The 27,023-nt window shown below is 39.1% G+C and overlaps 1 protein-coding gene across 4 annotated transcripts in view; it reads left to right on the top strand.

Annotated features, from left to right (window-relative positions):
- LRCH2 (leucine rich repeats and calponin homology domain containing 2) overlaps nucleotides 1–27,023 on the top strand; it is a gene marked incomplete at its 3' end in the record, with an annotated part of 107,138 nt that overhangs the window by 48,486 nt on the left and 31,629 nt on the right. For 2 of the 4 annotated variants that reach the window (XM_081115145.1, XM_081115143.1), the window contains exons 6-12: nucleotides 2,986–3,119; nucleotides 10,074–10,161; nucleotides 10,455–10,566; nucleotides 10,739–10,836; nucleotides 10,925–10,983; nucleotides 12,709–12,810; nucleotides 26,181–26,246. In XM_081115145.1, coding sequence (XP_080971271.1) covers nucleotides 2,986–3,119; nucleotides 10,074–10,161; nucleotides 10,455–10,566; nucleotides 10,739–10,836; nucleotides 10,925–10,983; nucleotides 12,709–12,810; nucleotides 26,181–26,246 — 659 coding nt within the window. The remainder of the gene's footprint in view (nucleotides 1–2,985; nucleotides 3,120–10,073; nucleotides 10,162–10,454; nucleotides 10,567–10,738; nucleotides 10,837–10,924; nucleotides 10,984–12,708; nucleotides 12,811–26,180; nucleotides 26,247–27,023) is intronic. The other 2 variants (XM_081115146.1, XM_081115144.1) reach the window with 1 other exon arrangement.

The following is a 27,023-nucleotide window of genomic DNA, read 5'->3' as shown; positions in this document are numbered from 1 at the left end:
TTCAAATAGCCACATGAGGCTACTGGCTGCTGTATTGGATAGCACTACTGTAGGGAGACCGGAAACCAGAGTCAAGGACTTCAAGTATAGCTATGGGCAGAAGTGAGACCTTATACTGAAAACGATGAATGCTTACATAGGGAGTGGTGGGACCTTCCAGTAAACTGTCTTACTTGGCTCTCAGAATGCTTTCAGCCTGTCTTATTTATTTCAGGCAGGGTGGCTGGATTTCTCTCTTGGTTGATTGATTGAACTTGGAGAATATACTGATCTTTGAGGGGGTCTCCTGATGAAATGGCCAGTCCCTGTCTGGTCACTAGACAGTGAGGCTCACCATTGGTAAACTTCCCCCTCATACACAGAGGTTCCAGTTGACTTCTTAATTGCTTCACTCTTGAGGATAAACAGATAGCCACAGATCACTAGACATTTGCAGGAATAATGTCTAGCATGAAAGAGAGACCAAAACACTGAAAGCCTTCCATTGAAACAAAATGGGTCTCATTCATAGGAGTGACAATCAGAATGACTTCTCAGTAGCAGCATAGGAAGCTAGAAGATGTTAGAACCACATCTTCAGTGACTATGGGAATATTTATATCTTTCTGTACTCAAACTGTCAGTCAGGTATGAAGTAGAAAAAAGATAGCTTCAAACTTACAAGGTCTCAGAAATTTTAACTTTCATGTAGCCTTTATTAGAAAGCTAGCAGAGTTTGTGCTGTATCAAAATGTGGGAGTAAATTAAGCAAGAAAAATCCTTCATGTTCAAGATCGATAGATTTGCAATAGGCCTAGAGAGCAACCAGTCAGTTTGGAGTAGGGTGGTTATCTCCAAAAAGAAAAAGAAATAAATTGATAAATGACTTGATGTGTTTGTCAGTATGGAGAGGGATTTACAGTTTTATCATAGAGTTAGGAATTAATTAGTAATAGGCATACAGAAAATTATGCAAAGGCAAATGAGGTAATTAGTCACTTTAGACAAAACAAAAACTTGCAGGAGAAAGAAAATGTACTCCAACTTACGTGGTTCATCTGTGAATACTTTTTTACTCTCTATTTTGATTTAATGAAAAAAATCTGTATTATAATAATAGTAAATATTTGTATAGCACTTACTGTGCTCCAAACATTGTTTAAAATGCTTTATATGCATTAATTCATTTTTATCACATTAATTCATTTTTTATAAACAGGTACTGTCATTATATCTCATTTTATATATGAGGAGACAAGGGCATAGAAGTTAAGTGACTTGCCTAAAGTCACATGCTAGCAAGTGATAAATAAAGCCCAGTTTCAAACCAAGGCTATCTGACTCCAAAGTTTGTGCTTAACCACAATGCATACTTCTGAAGAGGGAGGAAATATGTTTATGTGAGTTTATGGTTATTGGAGATGGGAGGATGGTAGTAGTGGAATTGATATATGAAAGTGGTGGTAGTTATAAAATAAATCTAAATTCTCTTTTTCCTTAGTAAGACTTCAACAAATAGAGTCTATACTTGAAAAATAAAAATAAGACAGCAATAAAGCCATGTTATTTATAAATATGAAGGTAAATAGCAGAAAACCAAATAAAAGAGTTCAATGAGGGACTGGGTCTTGGTGATTGGAGGGGATGGAATGGAGAATTACTTTTTTAAAATATGTTTTTATGTATTTTAAAGAGGGAGGGTGATTGAGAGAGAAAAAAAAACATCAATGTGAGAGAGAAACATCGATCCGTTGCCTCCTGTACACACCCTGACTGGGGATCGAACCTGCAACCTGGACATGTTCCCTGACTGGGAATTGAACTGGTGACCTTTTGGTACATGGGACAGCACTCAACCAATTGAGCCACACTGGTCAGGGCTAGGATTAATATTTTGTTTTCAGTTTTATAATTCTCTGTGACTTTTAAAACTATGTACATGAAATACTATTATAAAAATTGAATTTATAAAAGAAAATAATTGATTTTAATTTAATTTGGTAATATAATAATTTTTGTTTGGTTTGGACAGATAATAGGATACATCTTAATTAGTAATGTGTTCAATTCTAATAGCTCAAATGTTTTAATTTTTGTTTTCAATGAAATTTTTCAGTGGTCAAGTCAGACCTGGTAACTATGAGATTTATCTAAGAAATGGTTCTCCTTTATACCTGGAATGATAATTACTTCTTAATGTACTTTTCTTACTATTTTCTTTGTTGATTATTTTTGTATGTGTTGGTAGGTTACGTGAGCTCATAAAACAATATCTTTCTTACAATTTTTGAGAGATACTTATTTGATATAACTCATGGAGACTGCAGCTAATCTTTGTAAATTTGACTTATCACTTCCTTACCACTCATTTTTATATAGCATACTTTCTTTCACATAGTATTTCACCCATCATTATTCTTTTTCTAGCAGCAATGAAAATAACTTTTCAAGATATTTATTATCTTAGTTGAATTGACCATTTACATATTATTTTATTCTAATTGGCCTACTCTCACACCTTTGAACAAAATCATTTTTCCTATATTTAAATTCTTTTTATTAGCTTTCCTCCAGTGTTTACCCAACCAACTTAGTGGTTCTGATGAGATTACTAAAGAATTACATGAATTTTGTTTTCTGTTCTCACCACTACAATAAATATATTTCTTTTTGCTTTTTTCTCATAAAGGCAACTCATAAATTGTAAATTTTATATTGTTCACTGGTTTGTACATTGTACTGTTAACAAAAAAACTTTAGTGAAATACAGAATAATTAACTTAGTTTTTCTAATAAGAACAGAGACAGCAATAGAATTTCAGTTGGTATCGCTGTTGTCAGTTTTTTTTCACCTAATGTCAGAAGTACAAATTAAGTATGCAGTGTATCTATCATGATCGTGATGTCTCAACATAATTTGAGGTTATTAAAATATATAAGTAAATTGGTAGATAGCATATATTTTGGACCTATATAATTAAACCTTTCTCCATTATTTATTGACAGATATGTTTAAAGGGTAAAGTACACATATTTAAATACTTAAGTATCCAAGCATGTTGCAGAATGGATAAGAAACCAGATTCTCTGGATCTTCCATCACTGAGTAAAAGAATGCCCTCCCAGCCTCTTACAGACAGGTAATGTAATATTCTTACAGTCTTGTTTCATGATTAGTATGTTCTCTATATAAAAGATATTTATTAATCTTGAGTGTACCGAATATATTTAGGCTGATTGTCTCAGTGTTAAATTCAATAATTGTTTGAAGTGAAATATTACCATCATAGAATAAACTTCTGGATACTAGAATCAACTTGGAGTTTTCTCAAAAAATTAATTATTATTAAAATTTTAATAGTAAAATGTAAACATTTAACATCATAGTGCAGAAATACTAATTTCTCAGTACTTGACTATTACTCCTATGATCATTCTATTGTACATTTGTAATAACTAGTAGAATTTGACTTTGACCTGAATTTGGCAGAAGAGCAAGGCATTTTTGAGTGCTTCCTTACTTTATATTTTTTGTATCTAGATCAAAGATGATTTATCATTGATGTTCTGTATGATATCAATGTTTTTATCCTCATGAGATTTTGAAATGATAGATTTGATATTGTTTTTAATTCATCTTTTGAAGATATAGATTGGTGTAATTATATGAAAACAATTCCATCCAACGGGATGGAAAATAATTGGGATGAGGTGAAACTATATTTAAAGGTTTGACATTGTATTTATGACAAAGTTTAGACTACTTGGAATAGCAATATAATAAGTACTGTTGTTAATAGTGCAAGCTCTGGAATTCCCAAATAGGTTTTTTCTTGAATTTTTTTCTGCTGCTTAAGTAGAATTAAGTATCCAAACATTAAATTTAGTTCCTAAAGATTCTTTTGTTTAATGTTATGAATGATAGTAAACCAAACGATTCTATAAAAGATTAGACTTAATTCATATTCTACTCTCTATTAGTCTGTTTTACATTTAGTTAAAAATGAATTTACTTTAGTAACTGCATTATTATATCAGTTATTTATTCTACAAATATTGGTAGCATGCATACTGGTTCAGGGTATGTTTTATTGAATGATATACATATTGGTCTCGGCCTTCCTGTAGCTCACAGTCTTAATGGAAGAGTCAGTTAATAAACAAAGCAAGGGAACACAATACACATAATTTCAAATTTCCTTGCTATAAAGGGAAGGAACATGTTTTAGGAGTAAAGATAGGAAATGTCTCCTTGGTATGGTCTGGTTTAATTCAAGACCTGACAGGAGAAAAAGTAGTTGTGTAAAGAGCGAGGGGAAGAGCATTTCAGGCAGAAATAATGACATGTGCAAAGGCCTTAAGTTAGGAAGAGGCTTGGTATGTTAAAAAAATAAGTAGCCCTAACCTGTTTGGTTCAGTGGTTGGAGCATCAACCCTTGGACTGAAGGATCCTCAGCCCCAATCCAGGGGCACAAATCCAGGTGTCTCTCACATCAATGTTTCTCTCTCTCTGTCTCTCCCACTCCCTTCCACTCTGTCTAAAAATCAATGGAAAAAAAAATATCCTCAGGTGAGGATTAACAAAACAAAACAAAACAAGACAGAACAGTACAGAACAAAACAAACAAAAAACTAAATGGAGGCCAGCATGGTTGAAGCAGAGTGGCTAAAGGCTAGAATGGTATGTGTTGGTTTTGGTTAGTAAGGACTCAAGTCACGTGGGGGCTTTTGAGGCTGTGGTAAGGAGTTTCAATTGTATTTAAAGTAGAGTGGGGAAGAACCAAGATGGCGGCATAGGTTAACGCCGGAGTTTGCTGCTTTGAACAACTACTTCAAAAGTGAAACTAAAAGAACGGACATCACCCAGAACCACAGGAATGCTGGCTGAGTGGAAGTCCTACAACTAGGAGGAAAGAGAAACACATACGGACACTCAGAGGAGGCGCAGTGCTGAAGTCAAATTCTGAGGTGCGGAGTGCGCGGAGCAGGCTGGCGGCAGAGGGCGCGGTTGGCGTTTTCAATCGGGAGGGAGGCGCAGACTCTGAGCGCCAGATACAGGCGAGTCTCTAGGGACCCAGACTCAAACGGGAGAAGCGAGACTGTCTGGCTTCGGTCAGAGCGAGTGCAGCTTTCTCTCCGAGCTTTGCAGCGGGTGCTGGGACTCAGAGAGGCAGAGCCCCTGGGGACAGGACTGAGAGCCGCCATCACTGCTCTCTCCGGCCCACCCTGTTGATCCTGTGCGACCCGCTCCGCCCAAGCCCTGCACACAGGCATTTGCCGGATAGCCTCAGGCAAACGCCAGATTAGCACCTCCCCAGAGGACAGAAGTTCTCTCACTGCAGACTCAGCTGATTCTCATAGCCACTTGGCCTGGAGGTCAAACCCTCCCTAGTATTAGCTACAACAATCAAGGTTTATAAGACTGCGAACAAAGACCACTAGGGGGTCCACCAAGAAAGCATAACAAAATGCGGAGACAAAGAAACAGGACAAAATTGTCAATGGAAGATATAGAGTTCAGAACCACACTTTTAAGGTCTCTCAAGAACTGTTTAGAAGCCGCCGATAAACTTAATGAGATCTACAAGAAAACTAATGAGACCCTCGATGTTATATTGGGGAACCACCTAGAAATTAAGCATACACTGACTGAAATAACGAATATTATACAGACTCCCGACAGCAGACCAGAGGAGCGCAAGAATCAAGTCAATGATTTGAAATGCGAGGAAACAAAAAACACCCAACCGGAAAAGCAAAATGAAAAAAGAATCCAAAAATGCGAGGATAGCGTAAGGAGCCTCTGGGACAGCTTCAAGCGTACCAACATCAGAATTATAGGAGTGCCAGAAGATGAGAGAGAGCAAGATATTGAAAACCTATTTGAAGAAATAATGACAGAAAACTTCCCCCACCTGGTGAAAGAAATGGACTTACAGGTCCAAGAAGCGCGGAGAACCCCAAACAAAAGGAATCCAAAGAGGACCACACCAAGACACATCATAATTAAAATGCCAAGAGCAAAAGATAAAGAGAGAATCTTAAAAACAGCAAGAGAAAGAAACTCAGTTACCTACAAGGGAATACCCATACGACTGTCAGCTGATTTCTCAACAGAAACTTTGCAGGCCAGAAGGGAGTGGCAAGAAATATTCAAAGTGATGAATACCAAGAACCTACAACCAAGATTACTTTATCCAGCAAAGCTATCATTCAGAATTGAAGGTCAGATAAAGTGCTTCACAGATAAGGAAAAGCTAAAGGAGTTCATCACCACCAAACCAGGATTATATGAAATGCTGAAAGGTATCCTTTAAGAAGAGGAAGAGGAAGAAAAAGGTAAAGATACAAATTATGAACAACAAATAGTCATCTATCAACAAGTGAATCTAAGAATCAAGTGAATAAATAATCTGATGAACAGAATGAACTGTTGATTATAATAGAATCAGGGACATAGAAAGGGGATGGACTGACTATTCTTGGGGGGGAAAGGGGTGTGGGAGATGCGGGAAGAGACTGGACAAAAATCGTGCACCTATGGCTGAGGACAGTGGGTGGGGAGTGAGGGCGGAGGGTGGGGCGGGAACTGGGAGGAGGGGAGTTATGGGGGGGAAAAAAGAGGAACAAATGTAATAATCTGAACAATAAAGATTTAATTAAAAGGAAAAAAAAATAAAGTAGAGTGGGAACTCATTGGACAGCAGGGGAATAACGTGTACTGATTTATGTTTTAAAAAAAAAACAACAACACACACCAAACAAACCTATCTTCGCTTATATAGGGAGAATAGATTGGAAGTAAACAAAAATAGAAGTAGAGGGACTAGTTAGGTTGTTGCAGTTCTTACAGGAGATCAAGGGGTCTTCAATAAGGTGATTGCAGTAGAGATGAAAAGGAGTGGATAGAATTGAAATATATTTTGAAGATGGTCTCTAGCAGTGTCACCCAATAAAATGTGATGTGAGTGACATAAGGAATTTCAAGTTTTGTTGTAACCCATGTAAAAGAAAAAAAGGTAAAAAAAAAGCAGGTAAAATTAATTTTAGCACTACACATTATTTAACTCATATCAAAAATATTTCAACATCTAATTCAAATAGAAAAATTAGTGAGTTTATTTCACATTCTTTTTTTCCTATTAAATCTTTGAAATCTGGTGTGTATTTTATTTACATTTACAGCATGCCTCAGTTTGGACTAGCTACATTTAAAGTGCTCAATAGCTATATACTCCTGGTGGCTGCTGTATTGGACAGTGCAGGTCAACAGAGTTTACTTCTGAGTTGGCTCTTGGGTGTGCTAGCCTCCCACTCACAGCTTGTATTAAAGTACCTAGAAAAATTCTTGTATGTACATTTCACTTTCATACTCATGTTCTTGCCTATATCGTTCTTACTACTTATAAAACCCTTCCATGTCTTGACTAGTTTGTAAATTGTTCACTCTACAAAGGTAGGCATTACAGTAAAGTATGTCTACTTTTAGAGTCAGACATAATGTACCCGTAAAGCCCTTCTCTGACTCTTCAAAACTATGTTCTTGTGTCATAATGTCTCTGGTCCTCCATATTCTTTTTCTTTTGCTCCTTAGTTTTTTGTTTTTTGGTTTTTTAAAATATTTTATTGATTTTTTACAGAGAGGAAGGTAGAGGGATACAGAGTCAGAAACATCGATGAGAGAGAAACATCGATCAGCTGCCTCCTGCACACCTCCTACTGGGGATGTGCCCGCAACCCAGGTACATGCCCTTGACCGGAATCGAACCCGGGACCCTTCAGTCCGCAGGCCGACGCTCTAGCCACTGAGCCAAACCGATCAGGCGCTCCTTAGTTTTCTTATATGTAAATCAAAAATAATCATATGGATGATATCAGGATTAAAGAAATAATGTCTATATAGCACTTAACACAATGCCTTACCCAAAATAATTCCTCAACAAATAGCTTATTATTATCATTATCATCTTTTAGAAATACACAGATGTATTTTAATAGTACATAGCATTATTGTGCAGTAGTCAGATGAATTTCAGCTCTAATCACTGTTTAACCTCTTAATTCCTCTGTGGACTGTGTAAGGTATTTCATCTCTCTGAGCTTGTTTATTTAAAATGTTAATAATACCCATTTCCTAAGCTTATTGTGAGAATTAAATGTGTGCTTGGCAATTGGTAGTTACAAAATAGTTATGGAGGTTATAAAGTTCAGCATAGTGAATATAGTCAGTAATGTTGTAATATATATGTACGGTGCCAGGTGGGTACTGGAAATATTGGGGAGGCCATGTTGTAAAGTATATAATAATCTAACCACTATGCGGCATACCCGAAACTAGTACAAAATAATATTAAATGTAAATTATAATTGAAAAATAAAAGTTTAAAAATAATGAAAATAATAGATTTTTAAAAATAATTTTGAAACCCACACTTGAAAGTACAGTGTAGGGCTCAATTTTTGTGTAAATCTGAAGTATTTAATAATAATAAAAATAATAATGCTAGTAGTAATATAAAAAAATAAATGTGTGTGCCCTAGCTGGTTTGGCTTAGTGGATAGAGCGTCAACCTGTGGACTGAAGGGTCCCGGGTTCGATTCCAGTCAGGGGCACATGCTTGGGTTGCAGGCTCAATCCCCAGTAGGGGGCGTGCAGGAGGCAGCCAATCAGTTATTCTTTCTCATCATTGATGTTTCTATTTTTCTCTCTCTCCCTTCGTCTCTGAAATCAATAAAAAATAAAATAAATATGTGCTTGGCAACTAGTTCAGTAAATGATATTCAGTAAATGTTACAATTTTTCCCCATGGAAAATTAACTTTTATAAGCTTTATTATCCTCATTTGTAAAAAGATACAGTGCATACATTACAGAATGTAATTAAAATGTAAGTATTAAAAGTAAAATATGAAGTACCTAACAGAGTGTAGATGCTCAACAAATATTAGCAATTATTGCGTCTTTTTATCCTTCAAGATTAAGCCCAAATGCCCTTTTCTTGGGTAAGGCCTTTCCTAACCTCACAAGGAGAATTAATTTCTCTTTTCTCACCGCACTTTATATTTACCTTTGTCATAGTCTTCAAGACATGTAAATATACTTATTTCACCTCTGGTCTGAGAGCCCTTTGAGGTAAAACATTTTTTAATTCATCTCATCTCAAGCATTCAGCATAGTGCCTCATAGTTGGCAATTACTTCCCTAAGTTTATTAATATACTCCAGAAGAGTATAAAGATCAGGTTTTTGGGGAGGAAATATAGCAGAGTGATTCAGATCAGGGACTTCAGTGTTAATCTGGGGATCAAATTTAGACTGCCATTTGCAAGTTGCATGTCATTGGGTAAACTGTTCAACCCTTCCTCGGATCAGTTTCCTTATCTGTAAAATGAGAAAACACCAACAATCTGCTAGAGTTTTTGCAAGGAATATATGAGGTATTGTCTTTAAAGCACTTAGCCCAATTCCTGGCACATGCTAAGGTGTCCATAGGGTGTATGGTAAATTTTCAAATTAAAGTGAAAAAATACTTCGCTACCTGGGTGGCATACTGTGTATTCAGAAATTTGCAAAGACAGCTCTGACCTCACACCAGAAAAATTGTTTATTCAATGATTTGCAAACTTTGTTTTGTATTTTCTCTTTTCTCGGAAATAACTGGAAATTAAATGGAAGTTATTCATAAAGCTAAAGCATATTTTTAGAGCTAATGAAGAAGAAACTATGAATTGAAGTTTTAAAATATTTCATCATTCTATGGTGAAATTTGTCAAACCAATGACAAAAACAGGAAGATATTGTATCAAGATGATTTTGTAGCAGGGCTATCTGCTTTTCTGAATCTCTCAGGAGAAATAAAGCCTACTATTAACAATTGACACTTTATAACAGAGCGCATGAAGGAAAAATATTTCATGAGGGACATGAATGAAGTGTTTTGTTAGGAATGTTCCTGACATTTTCCCCCTCATGTCCTTAAGGGTCTCAGACATCAAAAGTGTATATTCTGTATTATATAGGAAAATTTTAGGTCAAGACTATATTATCTATTTAAGAAGAAAACCCTAACTGTTCTTAGAATTTCTATTTCTATAGTATGGAAGATTTTTATCCAAATAAAAACCCTGGCCCTGACTCTGGAATTGGAAGTGATAATGGAGAGAAACGGTTATCTGCAACAGAAGTGAGTATTTTTTATTGCTGATCTATTTTATTTTAAAATTTTATTAGAGCTTTGAAATAGACACTTGCACATACTGACTTATTTTGCTTAAAAGTATAATCATTATTACATTATATGAAACCATACATGTACATTTTTAAACTCACAACAGTAAACCTTAACATACTAACTTTTGGTTTGAAAACTGGAAATGTAAAGCACATATTGAACACTTCATATGTTAATTTAAAGCAACTTAATTCTTTATCGGATTTTAAAATGCCTCATTGGTATTTGGGCTTTATTTTTTTCAGCCATCAGATGACGACACAATCAGCCTTCACTCTCAAGTCTCAGAATCAAATAGAGAGCAGACATCAAGAAACGATAGTCACTCCGTTGGAAGTAAACCTGATTCTCAGAAAGGTAATCCATATGATGTTCACTATATTTATTTTATGTACATAGCCCTTATAAAAAACTGACTTTGAAAAACAGTATCTTTGGCCAACTCTTTTATTGAGAAAACACACTTTTATTCTAAGCAGTGTCAGAATAAACTATTCATATTTTCTAATAAATATTATTTTATACTTAGACCAGGAGGTGTATGATTTTATTGACCACAACACAGAAGATGTAGCAGTTCCCGAACAAGGAGATGCACATATTGGATCCTTTGTCTCTTTCCTTAAGGTAAAGAAACAAATATTAATAACATGTTCTCCTTGATATCACAAAAATGGACCATACAATTTAAAATGATAATTTTCTTTTATATAAGGGAAAAGAAAAAGGTCCTGAAAAATCTCAGAAAAATGAAGAATTAGGAGATGAGAAAAGGTAAGCGCACACAGATTCTCAAATTGAAATGTTACTTATAAATATTTAAAATATATTTAGATATTCTTACTTGGAAGAATATAATTTTTGTTGATTTACCAATTATACTAATATTTAGGTAATTTGTGAATACTTTATTTGCTTGCATTCCTCAATTAAACTGAAAATTCTTGTAAACATTTAAATTGAGTGTCATTTATACATTGTTTTTCCCCTCAGAAGTGTAATAATGTCTCCTATGATTATTACTGAGGAGGACTGTACCTTCACATACATTGCCCATTTAAGCTACTTCATAAGCCTTTTAAATAGATGATATTGGCATCATTTGATGAAGAAGGAAAGCGAGACCCAGGTTTTCAAATGTCTGCAACTCATGTGTCCTAACTCTTAGTCTCTTTCATTGAGAAAATATACTTTAAGGGTATTTTCATATTTTATTAAAATAAGTGTGCTTTGGATCTCTTCTATATCATTTATCTTACAAAATGATGGAATATGACCTATGACATTTTTCCTTTTAAGTTCCTTCATTGAAGCAGAAAGGAAGGGAAGAGCATATTTTGAAAACCTACCACGTACCAGGATCTGTGCTATGTGCTTTCCCATGTATCTGGTATAATGCTCACTAAATTCTGCATAGTAGATATTGTCCTCATTTTTACAGATGAGGAGGTGAAGCTTGGAGATGGAAATTTCTTGCCCAGAACCACCTAGCTAGTATCCAGTAGAACCTAGTGTGTAAACTGAGCTCTCACTGATCCTGAAGCTTTTCTCTTTTCTCTACATTGTGCTTCCTCTAAATGACTCATTAGTAGCTTTTTAAGCGGTCATTAATCATGCCTGGTACATCATAGGGAGATACATAGCTTTATCTTATATTATTTATATTTAATTATTTTACTTTCTCACTTTATTTCACGAGGACAGTTGCCTAAACTTGAGAGTCACCACTGGAATGCAAGTTATGGTAAAGATAGAGTCTTAGTAGGATTTGATACTTTTTTGTTTTTAAAATAAATACTTCTGTTTGGAGAACAGTTTATTTTACAGTTTATTGGTTCTATTTGAATGATTAAAATTATATATTTTTTGGCACTTTTGCCAAACTTATTTGAACCCATTTTGCATTTCCTCTACTTAAACATTTTGTGGAGAGATTTTTAAGTTCAATATGAAAATTTCATGACATTTTATGTTTACTGATAAAGACTGGCCAGATAGAATTCTGTAGTTCTTATTATACTCACAACTGGGGAGTATGCATTACTAAAATTACTATGGCCATTACACATTTCAGAAATTACAAAAAAGTAATACTACAGTTCACTTTTGTTAGCCATTAATTATACTAATATAACCACTATGCTACATTTTCTGTTTAGTGGAAAGGATAGATATGCTTTTATATTCTTTAAATATTCCTTATTTCTTATTTTAATGTTTTAAATACACGGATGTTAAGATTTTAGCTTTCACATGGCATTAAAAACTAAACATGGCTTCTAATTCTGGAAGCAGGCATAAAATAGAAAGAGACTTTATTGGGGTGGTGGAACACACAATACAATATACAGATGATGTATTATAGAATTGTATACCTGAAACCTATATAATTTTATTAAACAATGTCACTCCAATAAATTCAATAAGTAACAACAATAATACAATAAATGAAAAAAATCTTCTGTATTTTTGGATAAACATGTATGTGTCACCCTTTAGACTTGGAAAAGAACTTGCAGAGGAAGAAGATGATGATTTGAAGGAAGTAACTGATTTGAAGAAAGTAGCCGCTCAGTTATTGCATCAAGAGCAAAAGAACAGGTATATTTTAGTAATGATATTTAAATTGGCAAATTTTACAATCATTAAATCTGATTATTTAAAGATTATCAAAGTATATGAAGTTTTCAGTAGATAATAGGGTCATTTTAAGAATTATTTGAAGGGATTAACTGCTAAAAGACAATAGGAAATACTTAGGAGAGAAATGTAAAGTTACATATATAATTAAGACAATTACTCACATTGTCATTATATTTAATTATTGGTTAGGTATCCCTTTTTTATTCCTGTGTGCTAAATAATTATTTATTTGTTGATATTTGCTTTAGGTCACTGTAGCATTAGATATATTGTAAGCATTTTTTCCCCATATATATGTCATAAGTATGTAGTATGCTTTTTATCAGATTCCAAGTTACTTCCTTTTCCAAGTTAGGGAAGTTTTCAGTCCTTATTACTTCAAATAGGTTCTCAGTCTCTTGTTCTCTCTTCTCCTTCTGGTACCCTATCATATGGACGCTATTATATACACTCCATGTTGTCCCTGAGGTCCTTAGACTATCCTCTTTTTAAAAAAATTCTTTTTTTTATTTGCTACTCTGATTGGGTCTGTTCTCCTACCTTATCTTCCACATCACGGATTTGTTCCCCTGCTTTATCTAGGACTCTTTTTATTTCTCCAGTGTTTTCTTCATTTCTGATTGATGGTTTCTATGGTGTGTTTTTTTGTGTGTGTTTTTTATGTTGTTGAAGTTCTCACTAAGTTCCCGGAGCCTCCCTAACCATTGTTTGAACTCAGTATCTGGTAGCTTGCTTGCCTCCAGTTCATTTAGTCCTTTTTCTGGGGATTTCCCCTGTTCTTTCATTTGGGGCATAGTTTTTGTGTTCCCATTTCACTGCCTCTCTGTATTTGTTTCTGTCTGTTAGGTAGATCTGCTGGTCTCCAAGTCTTGATATTGTAGCCTTATTTGGTACATGTGTGTGTCTCAGTAGCCCAGTCTTGCTGATCACCCAAGCAAAGTGCTCCAGGAATTTCCCTTGCATAGGTTATGTGAGCCCTCCTGTAGTAGTTGAATGTTGATTGCTTTTGTCTCATCCATGTGTGGAGTCCATCTTAAGCTGGTTTTCTGTGAGGATTGGCTTTCACCACAGTGTATGAGCTGCCGTTCAGATGCCGACCCCACAAAGCAGAATTTGCCCCTGCAGGTTATGATGCCTACTGAGGTCTTCCTTTGGATATGTCACTTGTGGAGCTGATTGGGTCAGGCTCTCACTCTCATGTCATCTGAATCTTGGCACCAGGTGTGTTGGTTCTGGGGCCTTTCGGAGGGACTCTGGTATAGGTCAATATCAGATACCACCTGGGACTGGCTGTGGGCTAGAAAGTGATCCACACTTTATGGCTGGCTGCCTTTGGGGGACCTAAGTGAGGTCACTCAGCAAAAGTCCCAGGGTGCTCCATTGCCAGGTTCCACTATGAGGTGCCTGCATACCTTTGTGGTGGGATGGATTCTCAGATAGTCACCAGGAGGAGGCTAGCAGAGTTTATCAGACCAAGGTTTGGGCATGTGAAGGGAGGGCCCTGCATAGGAATGATGGTGCAGGTCTGATATGTGAGGGAAAAATGGCCCCTTCTCTAGAGCCATCAAACTGTCCAGGATTCTGCCTGGACTTCCTTGAGAACTGCAGCTTAGTACAGCAGCACTGCCTGGAATTAGGAGGGTGTGTCTAGTGCAGTGTCGGCAAACCCCGGCTCGAGAGCCACATGCGGCTCTTTGGCCCCTTCAGTGTGGCTCTTCCACAAAATACCATGTGCGGGCGCGCACGTACAGTGTGATTGAAACTTCGTTGCCCATGCGCAGAAGTCGGTTTTCGGCCTGGGCGAGTCTATTTTGAAGAAGTGGTGTTAGAAGAAGTGGGGGTGTCGGTCGGTTGGTTGGGCGACCGGAGATGTGTCGCAGGCGCGCCGGGGGATACGCAGTGCAGGGAAAGTACATTGTTTTGAGGTACATTCGCTGAGGTCGACCCCTTCCAACTCTCTCATCCACACTGGTCTATCTGAAACAAGTATACAAGATGAGTGTGGATGGGAGAGTTGGAAGGGGTCGACCTCAGCGAACGTACCTCAATCAGATTGAGGGCGTTTTTAGCAAAGGCCAGCTTATGAGTACCCTAATTAAGTTAATAACAATGTACCTACCTATATAGTTTAAGTTTAAAAAATTTGGCTCTCAAAAGAAATTTCAATCGTTGTACTGTTGATATTTGGCTCTGTTGACTAATGAGTTTGCCCACCACTGGTCTAGTGGGTCCCCTGTCGGGTGCTGTGCTGGTGATGTTTGTGGGAACAGGGCAAATGGCCCCCGCCCCAGAACCACACAACTCAGTCTATGACACAACCTGAGTCTGCCTGGACATCTGCATAAGGGGCCCAGGCAGCTGATTTCTCCAGAGTGTGAGGTCAGTAGCGCAGTGCGACAAGGAGTTTGGAGGATGGGCCAATTACATTCCCCCAGGCTAATGTTGTATGGAGGGGAGTGTTGACCCATGAAAGATAGTGTCTGAGGTGTGGGAGTGGGACTCAGCACAAGACACTGGCAGTTGTCCCTTCAGCCTTCTCTCTTTGGTGCCACACAACCCAATCTCCTCACATGACTCTAGTCCACTCCAAGCTGCCCTCCTTCCTCTGGAGCCCAGGGTGAGTGGCTGTGAATGAGACCTTTTTTGTGCTGGACCTTGAAGAGGGCACTGGTTTTCTAGGAGATTCCTATCTGTTTGTGGTGGGAAAAGTTTAGGTGCTGCTGAGGGTCAGCTATTATTACCTTTTTCATATACTGAGAGTACTGCATTTATAGTTTTGAAATAATAAAGATTATTTATTTAAGGTATGGATGAAGATGTGGGTGGGAGAAATGGGTGAACTGCCTTTTCACTTTAAATAAATTGAATAAATATTTTTTAAAAGGAGCATTAGTGTCTACAGGGAAGACCTAATAGGAGTAGCCAACAAAGGATTACAAACCTTGTGATAATATCCTTGTTTTTGATGTGAATGTTGTTCTGTCCAACCTAAAATAAAAAAAGATATGAGATGTTTTGTGTTTTGAGAAAATTAAAAGAATAATTTTTATGCATTTAACATTGATATCTAATAAATGTAGATAATTTATTTCACTTAATTGAAAACAATAAATGTTTATGAATCACATGACCATGTTTTGGGACATTTAAAATTTAAGTATACTGGCATTTGCTTAAATATGCTTTGAAAAATACTTACTCTTAAAACTTATCAAATGACAAATGTGTGGTTTTAGGTTCCACTATTTTTTAATAGTCACTAGCATCTTTTTTTGTACAGCTACTACATTTATAGAATTAAAAACTATACTAGAAAATATCACTCATCTTTATCCCTTCTATATCTAATGAATCCTTATTACCAGTTCACATTTTTCTTCTACAATAACTTTCTGTCACCCTTTTCTATGAAGTTTATTTTCTCATCTTCTATGATTCATTTCTAATGAGCCTTTAAAAAATAATGTCTTTATTGATGTTCAAAAGAGGAAGGGAGAGAGAGATAGAAACATAGATGAAAGAGAAAATCGATTGGCTGCCTCCTCTTCAACCCCACTGGTGATCAAGCCCACAACCCGGGCATGCGCCCTCACTGGGAATCGAACCAGTAACCTCCTGGCTCATGGGTTGATGCTCAACCACGGAGCAATACCAGCTGGACTCTAATGAGCCTCTTTAAAAAATTAGCAACTTAGGAGGCTGTATATGTTTCCACCCATCTAATATAAATCAAGTATTATTTGCTTCCATGGTTCACTCCCGCTCTGTGTACCTTTAAAAATTAGTTGAGTTTCTATTTCCTCTACGTGGCAGGTGAAAGAATTATATTTATCATTATTGGCAGAGAATATTGATTTTATGAGAACACACAACAATATCAATTTCTCTTATTGTGTTAAGAATAGCATTTACACATATAATTTTATATTTTAACATTGTAATATATAACATTTCTATCTTTTCAATTTTCTGTTATCATATTAGTTTTTCATGTTTTCCTGTGACTTGAATTAATTTTTGTAGCCTAGATACAACATAAATAATGTTTCATAGGTCTTGTTTTTGTGATAGTTTGGTAATTAGTTCAAAACAGCACCTAGCATCTGACCAGTGTGACTCAGTGGTTGAGCATTGACCTATGAACCTGGAGGTCACAGTTCTATTCCCAGTCTGGGCACATGTCTTGTTTGTGGACACAATCCCCAGTAGGAGGGGTTCAGGAGGCAGCCAATAGATGATTCTCACTGATGTTTCTATCTCTCTCTCCCTCTCCCATCCTCTCTGAAATCAATAAAAATAAAATGAATGCTATCATCAATATTTTTTTAAAAATTTATAATCTATGGACAATTTAAATTATATCCCTAGCAAGTTCTGTTAATTGCTGAACTTAAACTGATCTCAGAATTTTTTATGCCAAATTTAGTATTTTTGCCATTAAATGATTTCTTCCCTTCTAAAATAAATTTTTATTGCTCACCTGTCCTAAATGTAGATAATTATAAAGTTTTATTTATAGTGTTATAATACTTGAATTTGAGTGAGTTCAAAAAATCAAAATTAATCTTGTAAAAGGATGTATTCCCCAGAGGAGTTGATGCAATTTGTCGATTTTTCCCTTTCACATTGTGTTGTGTTTTAGATTCCAACTTTATTAATGAATCTAAAATGCTATTTAACATTGTAACCAGCAGTAGTAACATTTATTTTTAGGTTTTCACACATTCCTTAGAATATTTTTGTTTGTTTGTTGTTTGTCTTGATTTAAAGGAATTTATCTGGGGTAAGATTATCCTTGCATAGCACAAAATACCACCTAGGATTCCTTCTTTGACTGTATACTACTTCACTGTTATTTTTTTGTTATTTTTATTTTTTTTTGCTTTTAAAGACTTTTTATGGATTTTTAGAGAGAGAGGACGGGATAGGGAGAGAGAGAAACATCTATTGGCTACCTCTTGCACACCTCCTACTGGGGATCAAGCCCACAACCTGGGCATATGCCCTGACTAGGAATGGAACCAGCAACTTGGTACAACTCCCAACCAACTGAACCACACGGGCCAGGCCACTCCTGAACTGTTCTTTACCTAGCTATGGTGGAAGGTAAATACAGTGTTAGCTCTCAGCTAAAAGAAGCCATGCATGTCCTCCAACTTAGAAGCAAGTAAAAATCTTCTTATTTTAGTTCAGTGATTATTTTCTTAAAGCAGCTTGCCCCTTGTTTATTAGTTCATACTATTTTATCAATATCTTTGATTGTCTAAGAAAGTTTATACTAGTACTTGGTGGATTTAACTATCCTAGGAAAGTAACAAGAGGATATTGTGCAGAATTATTAATCAAAAAGGGTGGGAAAAGAGATCAGCAAATAAAGTATCAAGTAGATAACTCATAAATGTTCAAAGTCTGAAGCCCAGTTATTTAGAAGATTTCCCCCTCTTTGTCTAAATGCATAGATTAAACTACTTTGTATTGACAGTTTATTGTTGAATTTTCAAAAGCTAATCTTTATCTTTCTTGTCAAAATATTGGATTATTTCTACTTGTATTTAAGTGAATTGAAATTCCCCTAAATCAGTGATCTTGTCTATATTAAAATAGCAATTCTGCAAGTCATAGTTTTACCTTCACTATAATTTTGGAAATAAAAAATTAACTATTGTCTTTAAATTGTCTTAATATTACTCTGTAAATTATTTATCCAATTCTTCACATATTCACCAACTTTACTTTTGTATGTTAGTATTAGAGGCATGGCTATTGCTCTTTTTCTTATACTGATGTTTTTATTATATGGATTTATAAGCAGATGTTTAGCTGGCTTCTTAAAATTTGTTTGGTTATCATCCTTAAAGGGTTACAATGTATGTGGGCTTTTGCAATGAATGTCTTGAGTTGACTGGTTCCCATTTCATGTTCATTCCTGCTAACTTATTCTGTTCTATAGTAGTTTCTGTTATATCTTTCTTTTTAATAATTATTTTATTTGCTTTTAGGTGTATCCTGAGAATTTTTACCTATTGTGAAAAGATGTGCTTCTGAATATTATGTAATGTGGATAAATAAAAAAGTGATTATGAAAAATTATATTGAAGTATAATTAACAATCATGGAAAATAAAATCAGATTTTGAGAAGTTTATTATTTTGGCTTAGAATTATAGAAATCATGTACATTACCTGTTTAGTATGATTTTTTTTTCTGATCATATGAACATTCCAGTTTGAGGAGCATCATGTTAACCTCAAGTTCGTTATAACTTAGCAGGTAGTTCTCTCAACCCTTGCAATCTATCCATTCATTCTTTCTGCTTGCTTTACTAATGATTTCCCTCTCTTCTCCCAAAATATCTTTCTTCTCCCATCTTTTGGTTTGGTTGATGCACATGAAATATGAATACAGACAGAGGCCTTTAGGTTATAGAGCATCATTCAGTGAAAACTCAGAGGACCAGAACAGTGGGACATGCATCAAGGCATCTGGAGTTTGTGGAAGCCTTAAGTATTAAAGGACCAGGTTGATGCAACTGAATTGTATAGTCTTGTACTTAAAATACAGTATCAGTAGCTGGATTAGGGAAATGTATTAATCTAGAATAAATAAAACAGATGTTTATTTTTACTTTGAGTATCACAGAGTAAAAGATTAAATATCAATGTACACAGCAAAATTTTACAAAGGAGAATTCTTAAATACATAAAATATGTTTTGTAGATAAGTGGATTTCAACTCTTTTTTCCCTTTCTGCTCCAATGTAACTCATATGCATCAGTTATCAAAATGCTAGTGAGTGTGGTGTCGGGGAGAAATCAGAATTTACTGTAGTGAAGGGCATTGTAGTTTGACCCACTCCCTGAAATGATTCTTACATTCTGAAATTCCTACCCCACATAGTACATACACACTGCTACATCTCCTTTTTAAAAGTCACTATTTAAAGATATATTTTTTTCCTAATAATCTTAGATATTTTATTACCTCAATTCTTCTGCATTTGGGGATTCAGCATAATTTTATTGTATGCCCATACAAAGAAGAATAAAGGTATCATTAAATGTCAAAATTGTTTGGTACCAAGCTACACTGCTTTGCCTATGATGCATGTCCTTTGCACCTCACTAAGGAAGCTCTACTAGATCCAAGGCTAGTGAGGAATCTGGGGTAATGGAAATTGGTTTCTTTATGTTAACCATCTTTTGTAATTACCAATTTATATTTATTTCATTACTAGAGGCCTGGTGCACAAAAATTTGTGCACTGGGTGGGGGGGTGGGGATCCTTCAACCCAGCTTGTCCCCTCTCACAGTCTGGGACCCCTCGGGGGGTGACCACCGCTGGCTTAGGCCTGCTTCCTGGGGTATTGGGCCTAAGCTGGCAGTCAGAAATCCTTCTGGCGGATGTCCACTTGCCAGCAGGAAGTAGACCTAAGCTGCAATCAGACATCCTTAGCGCTGCTGAGGAGGTGGGAGAAGCTCCCACCACCACCGCTGTACTGGCAGCAGCCAGCCTGGCTTGTGGCTGAGCAGAGCTCCCCCTGTGGGAGCACACTGACAACCAGAGGGCAGCTCCTGCATTGAGTGTCTGCCCCCTGGTGGTCAGTGTGTATCATAGTGACCAGTCATTCCCAGTTGTTCTGCTGTTAGGGTCAGTTTGCATATTACCCTTTTACTATATAGGATAGAGGCCTGGTGCACGGGTGGGGGCCAGCTGGTTTGCCTTGAAGGGTGTCCCGGATCAGGGTGGGGGTCCCGCTTGGGTGCCTGGCCACCCTGGGTGAGGGGCTGATGGCTGTTTGCAGCTGGTCACACCCCCTTCAGGGTGGGGGTTCCCACTGGGGTGCCTGGCCAGCCTGGATGAGGGGCTGATGGCTGTTTTCAGGCTGACCACACCCCCTTCAGGGTGGGGGTCCCCACTGGGGTGCCTGGCCAGTCTGGGTGAGGGGCTGAGGGCCGTATTCAGGCTGGCCTGTGGCTGAAGCTCCCAGCCTCTCCTTTTTTTCTTTTTTTTAATTCTGGGATTTATTTACCTTCTATAATTGAAACATTGTTGCCATCACTGGTGCTCCCAGCTCTGAGGCTGCAGCTGGCTGAAAGCTCGTATCTGGGGTTTGTTTAGCTTCTATAATTGAAACTTTGTTGCTTTTGGAGCTGTTGCTTACGGAGCTCAGAGCTGGGGACATGGCAGGCGGGGGACCTTGGCTTCCTCCATCACTGGAGCAAGCAAACCTCCTGGTCACTTCAGCTGTGTGGCTGCCGGCCACCATCTTTGTTGACAGTTAATTTGCATATCTTGCTGATTAGCCAATGGGAAGCATAGCGGAGGATGGTTAATTACCCTTTTTGTCTTTTATTAGATAGGATGTATTTTAGTAGTCAATATGTAAGTTTGATTTGAAATTCTTTTCTATCTACAGTGTTTTTATTGTTGACTAGTGGCCCATTGCATGAAATTCATGCCTGGGGGTGGGGCGTCCCTCAGCCCAGCCTGCACTCTTTCTAATCTGGGACCCCTCTGGAGATATCTGACTGCCAATTTCGGCAGGGATCCACAGGGATCGGGCCTAAACTGGCAGTCGGACATCCCTCTCGCAATCTGGGACTGCTGGCTCCTAACCACTCACCTGCCTGCCTGCCTGATTGCCTGTAACCCCTCTGCCTGCCTGCCTGATTGCCCCTAACCTCTCTGCCTGCTGGCCTGATAGCCCCTAACTGCCTCTGCCTACCTGATCACCCCCAATGGCCCTCTGCTGCCGGCCTGATTTTGCCCACAACTGCCCTCCCCTGCTGGCTAATTTGGTTCTGATTGGTTGGTTTCTATGCCAGTCAGCATCAAAAGCTCCACTCCTAGGTAGCCATTGGCTCCTCACAGTTCACCCAGATTTGGTTCTGATTGGTCAGTTTCTATGCCAGTTAGCGTCTCCAGGCTTGTCTCTGGGCCTGATCAGAGAGGTGGGGCTCATCAGCAGCCCCCATGGAGGACCGGAGAGAAAGAGAAAGAGAGGCGCAACTGCTGGCGAAGCCTGGAGAAGGAGAGAGAGGCAATGGCTGATCAATAGCTGCCATGGAGTCTGCGTATCAGACCCTGCCTCTCTCTCCCAGCCTCTCTCCATGCCTGATCCGCAGCCCCCTCGGCACTCAGTACTGGGTCACTGCGCCCACACCAGTGGCAGTTAGTGCTGGCTAGCCACGGCAACCCAGCACTGACTGCAGGACTGACTTCTGGTGTTCGGTCGAGCCTTCAGTTAGTCGTTACGGACCCTAGGTTTTTATATATTAGGATGTTTGAAGATTTTATCTATCCTATATAATAGAACCCTATTATGCAAATCAACTGGAAGGTGGAATGACCAGTCGCTATGATGTGCACTGACCACCAGGCAGTAGATATCACAGGAGATGCAGCCTGGTGGTCACTGTGTTCCCATAGTGGGAGCGCTGCTCAGGTAAAAGCCACGATCATGGCTGGCGAGTGTAGCGGTGGTGGTGGGAGCCTCCCTTGCCTCCTCTGCAGTACTAAGGAGCAGTGATCCCAGCTTCTGGCTGAGCAGCGCTCCCTGTGGACATCCTCCAAGGAGTCCCGGACTGCGAGAGGGTACAGGTCAGGCTGAGGGACCACCCCGCACCCTCCATCCAGAGCACAAATGTCATGCATCAGGCCTCTAATCCTATCTAATAAAAGAGAAACATGGTAATTAGCCGTACATCCGCTACCCTTCCCATTGGCTAATCAGGGCGATATGCAAATTAACTGCCACCCAAAATGGCGGCCGGCAGCCAGGCAGCTTGAAGCGAACATGAGGTTTGTTTGCTTCAGTGATGGAAGAAACTAACATTCCCCGCCTGCCTTACCGACCTCTGAGCTTCACTTTGAAACATGGTTACAAATATAGAAGCTAAACAAAACCCCAGAAACCTGCTTTCAGCCAGCCGGGATCTCAGAGCTGGAGTTGATACAGTGTTTCAATTATAGAACCCAAACTAACCAGATACCTGCTTTCAACAACAGAGGGCTCAGAGCTGGAGCCAGAGCTAAAGCTGGCCCAGAATAAAAAAAAAAAAAAGAATAAAAGGAGCAGTTGGAAGCTTCAGTCACCCGCCAGCCTAAAAACAGCCCTCAGCCCCTCACCCAGACTGGCCAGGCACCCCAGTGGGGACCCCCACCCTGAAGGGTGTGTGACCAGCTGCAAACAGCCATCATCCCCTCATCCAGGCTGGCCTGGCACCCCAGTGGGGATCCCCACCCTGATCCAGGACACCCTTCAGGGCAAACCAGACAGCCCCCACCCATACACCAGGCCCCTATCCTATATAGTAAAAGGGTAATATGCCTCCCTGCACTGGGATCAGCGGAGCCGAGAGGCCTCCTGTCACCGGGATCAGCGTGACAGGGGGCAGCGCCCAAACCCCCTGATCGCCCTGTGGCTCTGTGTGTGACAGGGGGCGGGGCCACAGTCTCCCTATCCACCCTGCTCTGTTCATGAAAGGGGAAGGCGCCCCAACCCCCTGATCAGCCCTGCTCTGTGCCTGATGGGGGGAGCTCCTCAACCCTCTGATCGCCCTGCGGCTCTGTGTGTGACAGGCTGCGGTGCCCCAACCCCCTGATCGGCCCTGCTCTGTGTGTGACAGGGTGCGGCGCCCTACCCCCCCCTCCCACGGGCCCTGCTCTGTGTGTGACGGGGTAGAGCCATAACCTCCCCATCGGCCCTGCCCTGAGTGTGAGAGTGGTGGTGCCCCAACCCCCTGATTGGCCCTGCTCTGTGGGTGATAGAGGGTGGCGCCCCAACCCCCCCCCATGGGCCCTGCTCTGTGTGTGATGGGGTAGAGCCATAACCTCCCCATCGGCCCTGCCCTGAGTGTGACAGTGGCAGCAGCGCCCCAACCCCTTGTCAGCCCTGCTCTGTGGGTGATAGAGGGCAGTGCACCAACCCCCTGATTTGCCCTGCTCTGTGTGTGACAGGGGGCGGTGCCCCAACTCCCCTATCGGCCCTACTCTCTGAGTGACAGGGGGGAGCTCCCCAACCCCCTGATTGACCCTGTTCTCTGCGTGACAGGGTACGGGACCTCAACCCCCCTGATTGGCCCTGCTCTGTGTGTGACAGGGGGCGGCGCTGCAACCTGCCCATCGACCCTGCCTTGAGTGTGACAGGGGGCGGTGCCCCAACCCCCCAATCGGCCCTACCCTGAGCGTGACTGAGGGTGGCATCGCAACCTCCTGATCCGCCCTGCTCTGTGCATGACAGGGGACGGCGCCCAAACTCCCCAATCGGCCCTGCTCAGAGCCTGACCAGGGGCTGCACCTAGGTATTGGGCCTGCCCTCTGCCACCCAGGAGAGGCCTAAGTCAGCAGGTTGTTATCTCCCGAGGGGTCCCAGACTGCGAGAGGGCACAAGCCAGGCTGAGGGACTCCCCCTCCCCCCCCAAGTGCACAAATTTTTGTGCACCGGGCCTCTAGTATATATATAAAAGCTTAAGCAACCGAACCACCGTTCAACTGTTTGACTGGTAGCTATGACACACACTGACCACCAAGGGGCAGATGCTCAATGCACAGGCATGGAAACATGGAACAGACTGGTGGGAGTGTGGGAAGAGATTAACCAAAGATCTTACATGCATACTAGAGGCCTGGGGCATGGATTTGTGCGCCAGTGGGGTCCCTTGGTCTGGCCTATGCCCTCTCACAATCCGGGACCCCTTGTGGGATGTCAGACTTCTGGTTTTGGCCTGATTCCCACAGGCCAGGCTGAGGGACCCTACCAGTGCACAGATAGTTTATTCCTTATAAAACTAAACTTTAAAATAGAAAATTTAGGTACATTTATATGTATAACAAATAAATATTAGGAACTCTTAAATAGGTTATTTATACTAAGGAAAGATAATAAATCTTTACTTTTGACTTTGAAATTAATACTTAGAATTATATAAAATTATGGACAAACAGTTCTCTCCTACAATAGTTTATTATTCTTTATTTTTCTTCATGTTTGGTTTTCTTTGAATACTGTTTCATTTGGTTATTAAAAAATGTGTTTAAGTTGTGAGTTTTTTCCCTCCAGATAATTTAACTTTAGTACTGGTTTTGTATTTAGAATTAAGGGTTTTTTTGGCTTTTGGCAAAATGATGATGGATTACATCAATATAACCCTATAATTTACTGTGCTGGGAAAACTAATTCAGTCTTAATGTTACCTAAACCATCTGCATCTCTTCATTGTCTGTCTTAGCCAAAAGTTAGATAGGCACAGGGCACTAGTGGCATGCCTAGAAGATATCCAAGCCTTGAAAATCTCTATATATAAAAGCCTAAGTGACTGAACGACCAAACAACCGAACGACTGGTTGCTATGATGTGTGCTGACCACCAGGGGACAGACAGTCGACCGGATGACCAGTTGCTATGATGTGCACTGACCACCAGGGGGTCAACACAGGAACTGCCCCATGGTGGTCAGTGCGCTCCTACAGCCAACCTCCCCAACCCCCAACCCCCATCAGCCCTGATAACTGGCCAGGCCAAGGGACCCCACCTGAGTACGAATTTGTGCACTGGGCCTCTAGTGCAGCGGTTCTCAACCTGTGAGTCGTGACCCCTTTAGGGGTCGAATGACCCTTTCACAGGGGTCGCCTAAGACCATTGAAAAAACCATATATAATTACATATTGTTTTTGTGATTAATCACTATGCTTTAATTATGTTCAATTTGTAACAATGAAAATACATCCTGCATATCAGATATTTACATTGCGATTCATAACAGTAGCAAAATTACAGTTATGAAGTAGCAACGAAAATGATTTTATGGTTGGGGGTCACCACAACATGAAGAACTGTATTAAAGGGTCGCGGCATTAGGAAGGTTGAGAACCACTGCGCTCTAGTGGGTTTATAAAAGAAGATGGATGAAAGAGTTGGTGAGCTTCATTCCTTCATAATAGCCAGTGCACTTATGGGCATCTGATCTAAATAATACTTAAATATTGTTTTCTAGAAAAAAAATTTCATGGAACAGATGCAGCTTATTATGGAGATCTTTTATATTATGTATATACTATTCTTTTTAATATGTTTTGGAATTAACGTGTTAACTTTTTAAAATACATTTTTATTGATTTCGGAGAGGAGGGGAGAGAGAGAGACAGAAACATCAATGATGAGAGAGAATCATTGATCGGCCTCCTCCTGTGCGTCCCACACTGAGGATCAAGCCCGAATCCCGGACATGTGTCCTGACCAAGAATCAAACTGTGACCTCCTGGTTCATAGGTTGATGCTCAACCACCGAGCCAGGCCAGCTGGCTTAATGTGTTAATTTTAATTATAGGATTCTTAATCATTCAACTTCTGTTACAAGAAACAAGACAAAAGAAAATGTGGAATGCGAAAAGAGGTATAAAATTATTTTAGTTCTCATTTAATATTTTATGAGACTTGATACTCTGACAGTGATTTCACATTTGTGGGTTTTAATTAAATAATTATTGATATTGAGTTAATATAACTAGATAGTTGAAAGAGGGAAAGTGTTGCAGCATGAGTTAAATTTACTTCTGGTATAAGCAAATTGAAAAAATGCTGATTTGATCTCCTTTTGTGCTCATATATGCATTTTGTCTTGATGATAGAATCATTCATTTACTATTTCAGCAAACGTTTAGTATATTACTATTACTGCCAGGAATAATGTGTTTCTTCATCATTGATTGTGTTTATTCTGTATGTTATTTACTTTTTTTCCTTTGCAATTGGGTTTTACTAAGTTCTTCTATATGAATACATGTTCTAAGTCCACATATATTAATTCCAGAGAAATAGACACCTTCAAAGTTTCTATTCATTCTTTTTGGTGGTTAGAAAATTTGCATTAGACTCAACTCCAGGGTCATTCCTATGGGAGTGTAAAGGACCAAGGCTGTGGGTGGGATATAGATGTATACATTGAGAGAATTAACATTTGTTGAATGCTTGTTATATGCATAACTCTTCTGAGTGCTTTAAATGTATTCTCACTCAATCCTAATCAATAACTCTATGACTTTGTTATTATTGTCCTTCCAATTTTATAAGAAGACTGAGACTCAGAAATTATCATAACTTGTTCAAGGTCACACAGCTAATAAGTGGTACAGTGAGGTTTCAAACCCAGTTTTCTGGCTCGAGAATCCCT

Source organism: Myotis nattereri (genome assembly GCF_964212035.1).
Source record: "Myotis nattereri genome assembly, chromosome: X".
In the NCBI taxonomy this organism is placed as follows: Eukaryota; Metazoa; Chordata; class Mammalia; order Chiroptera; family Vespertilionidae; genus Myotis; species Myotis nattereri.
The sequence above is the reverse complement of the archived record's forward strand: the minus strand, read 5'-3'. Positions and strand labels throughout refer to the sequence as shown.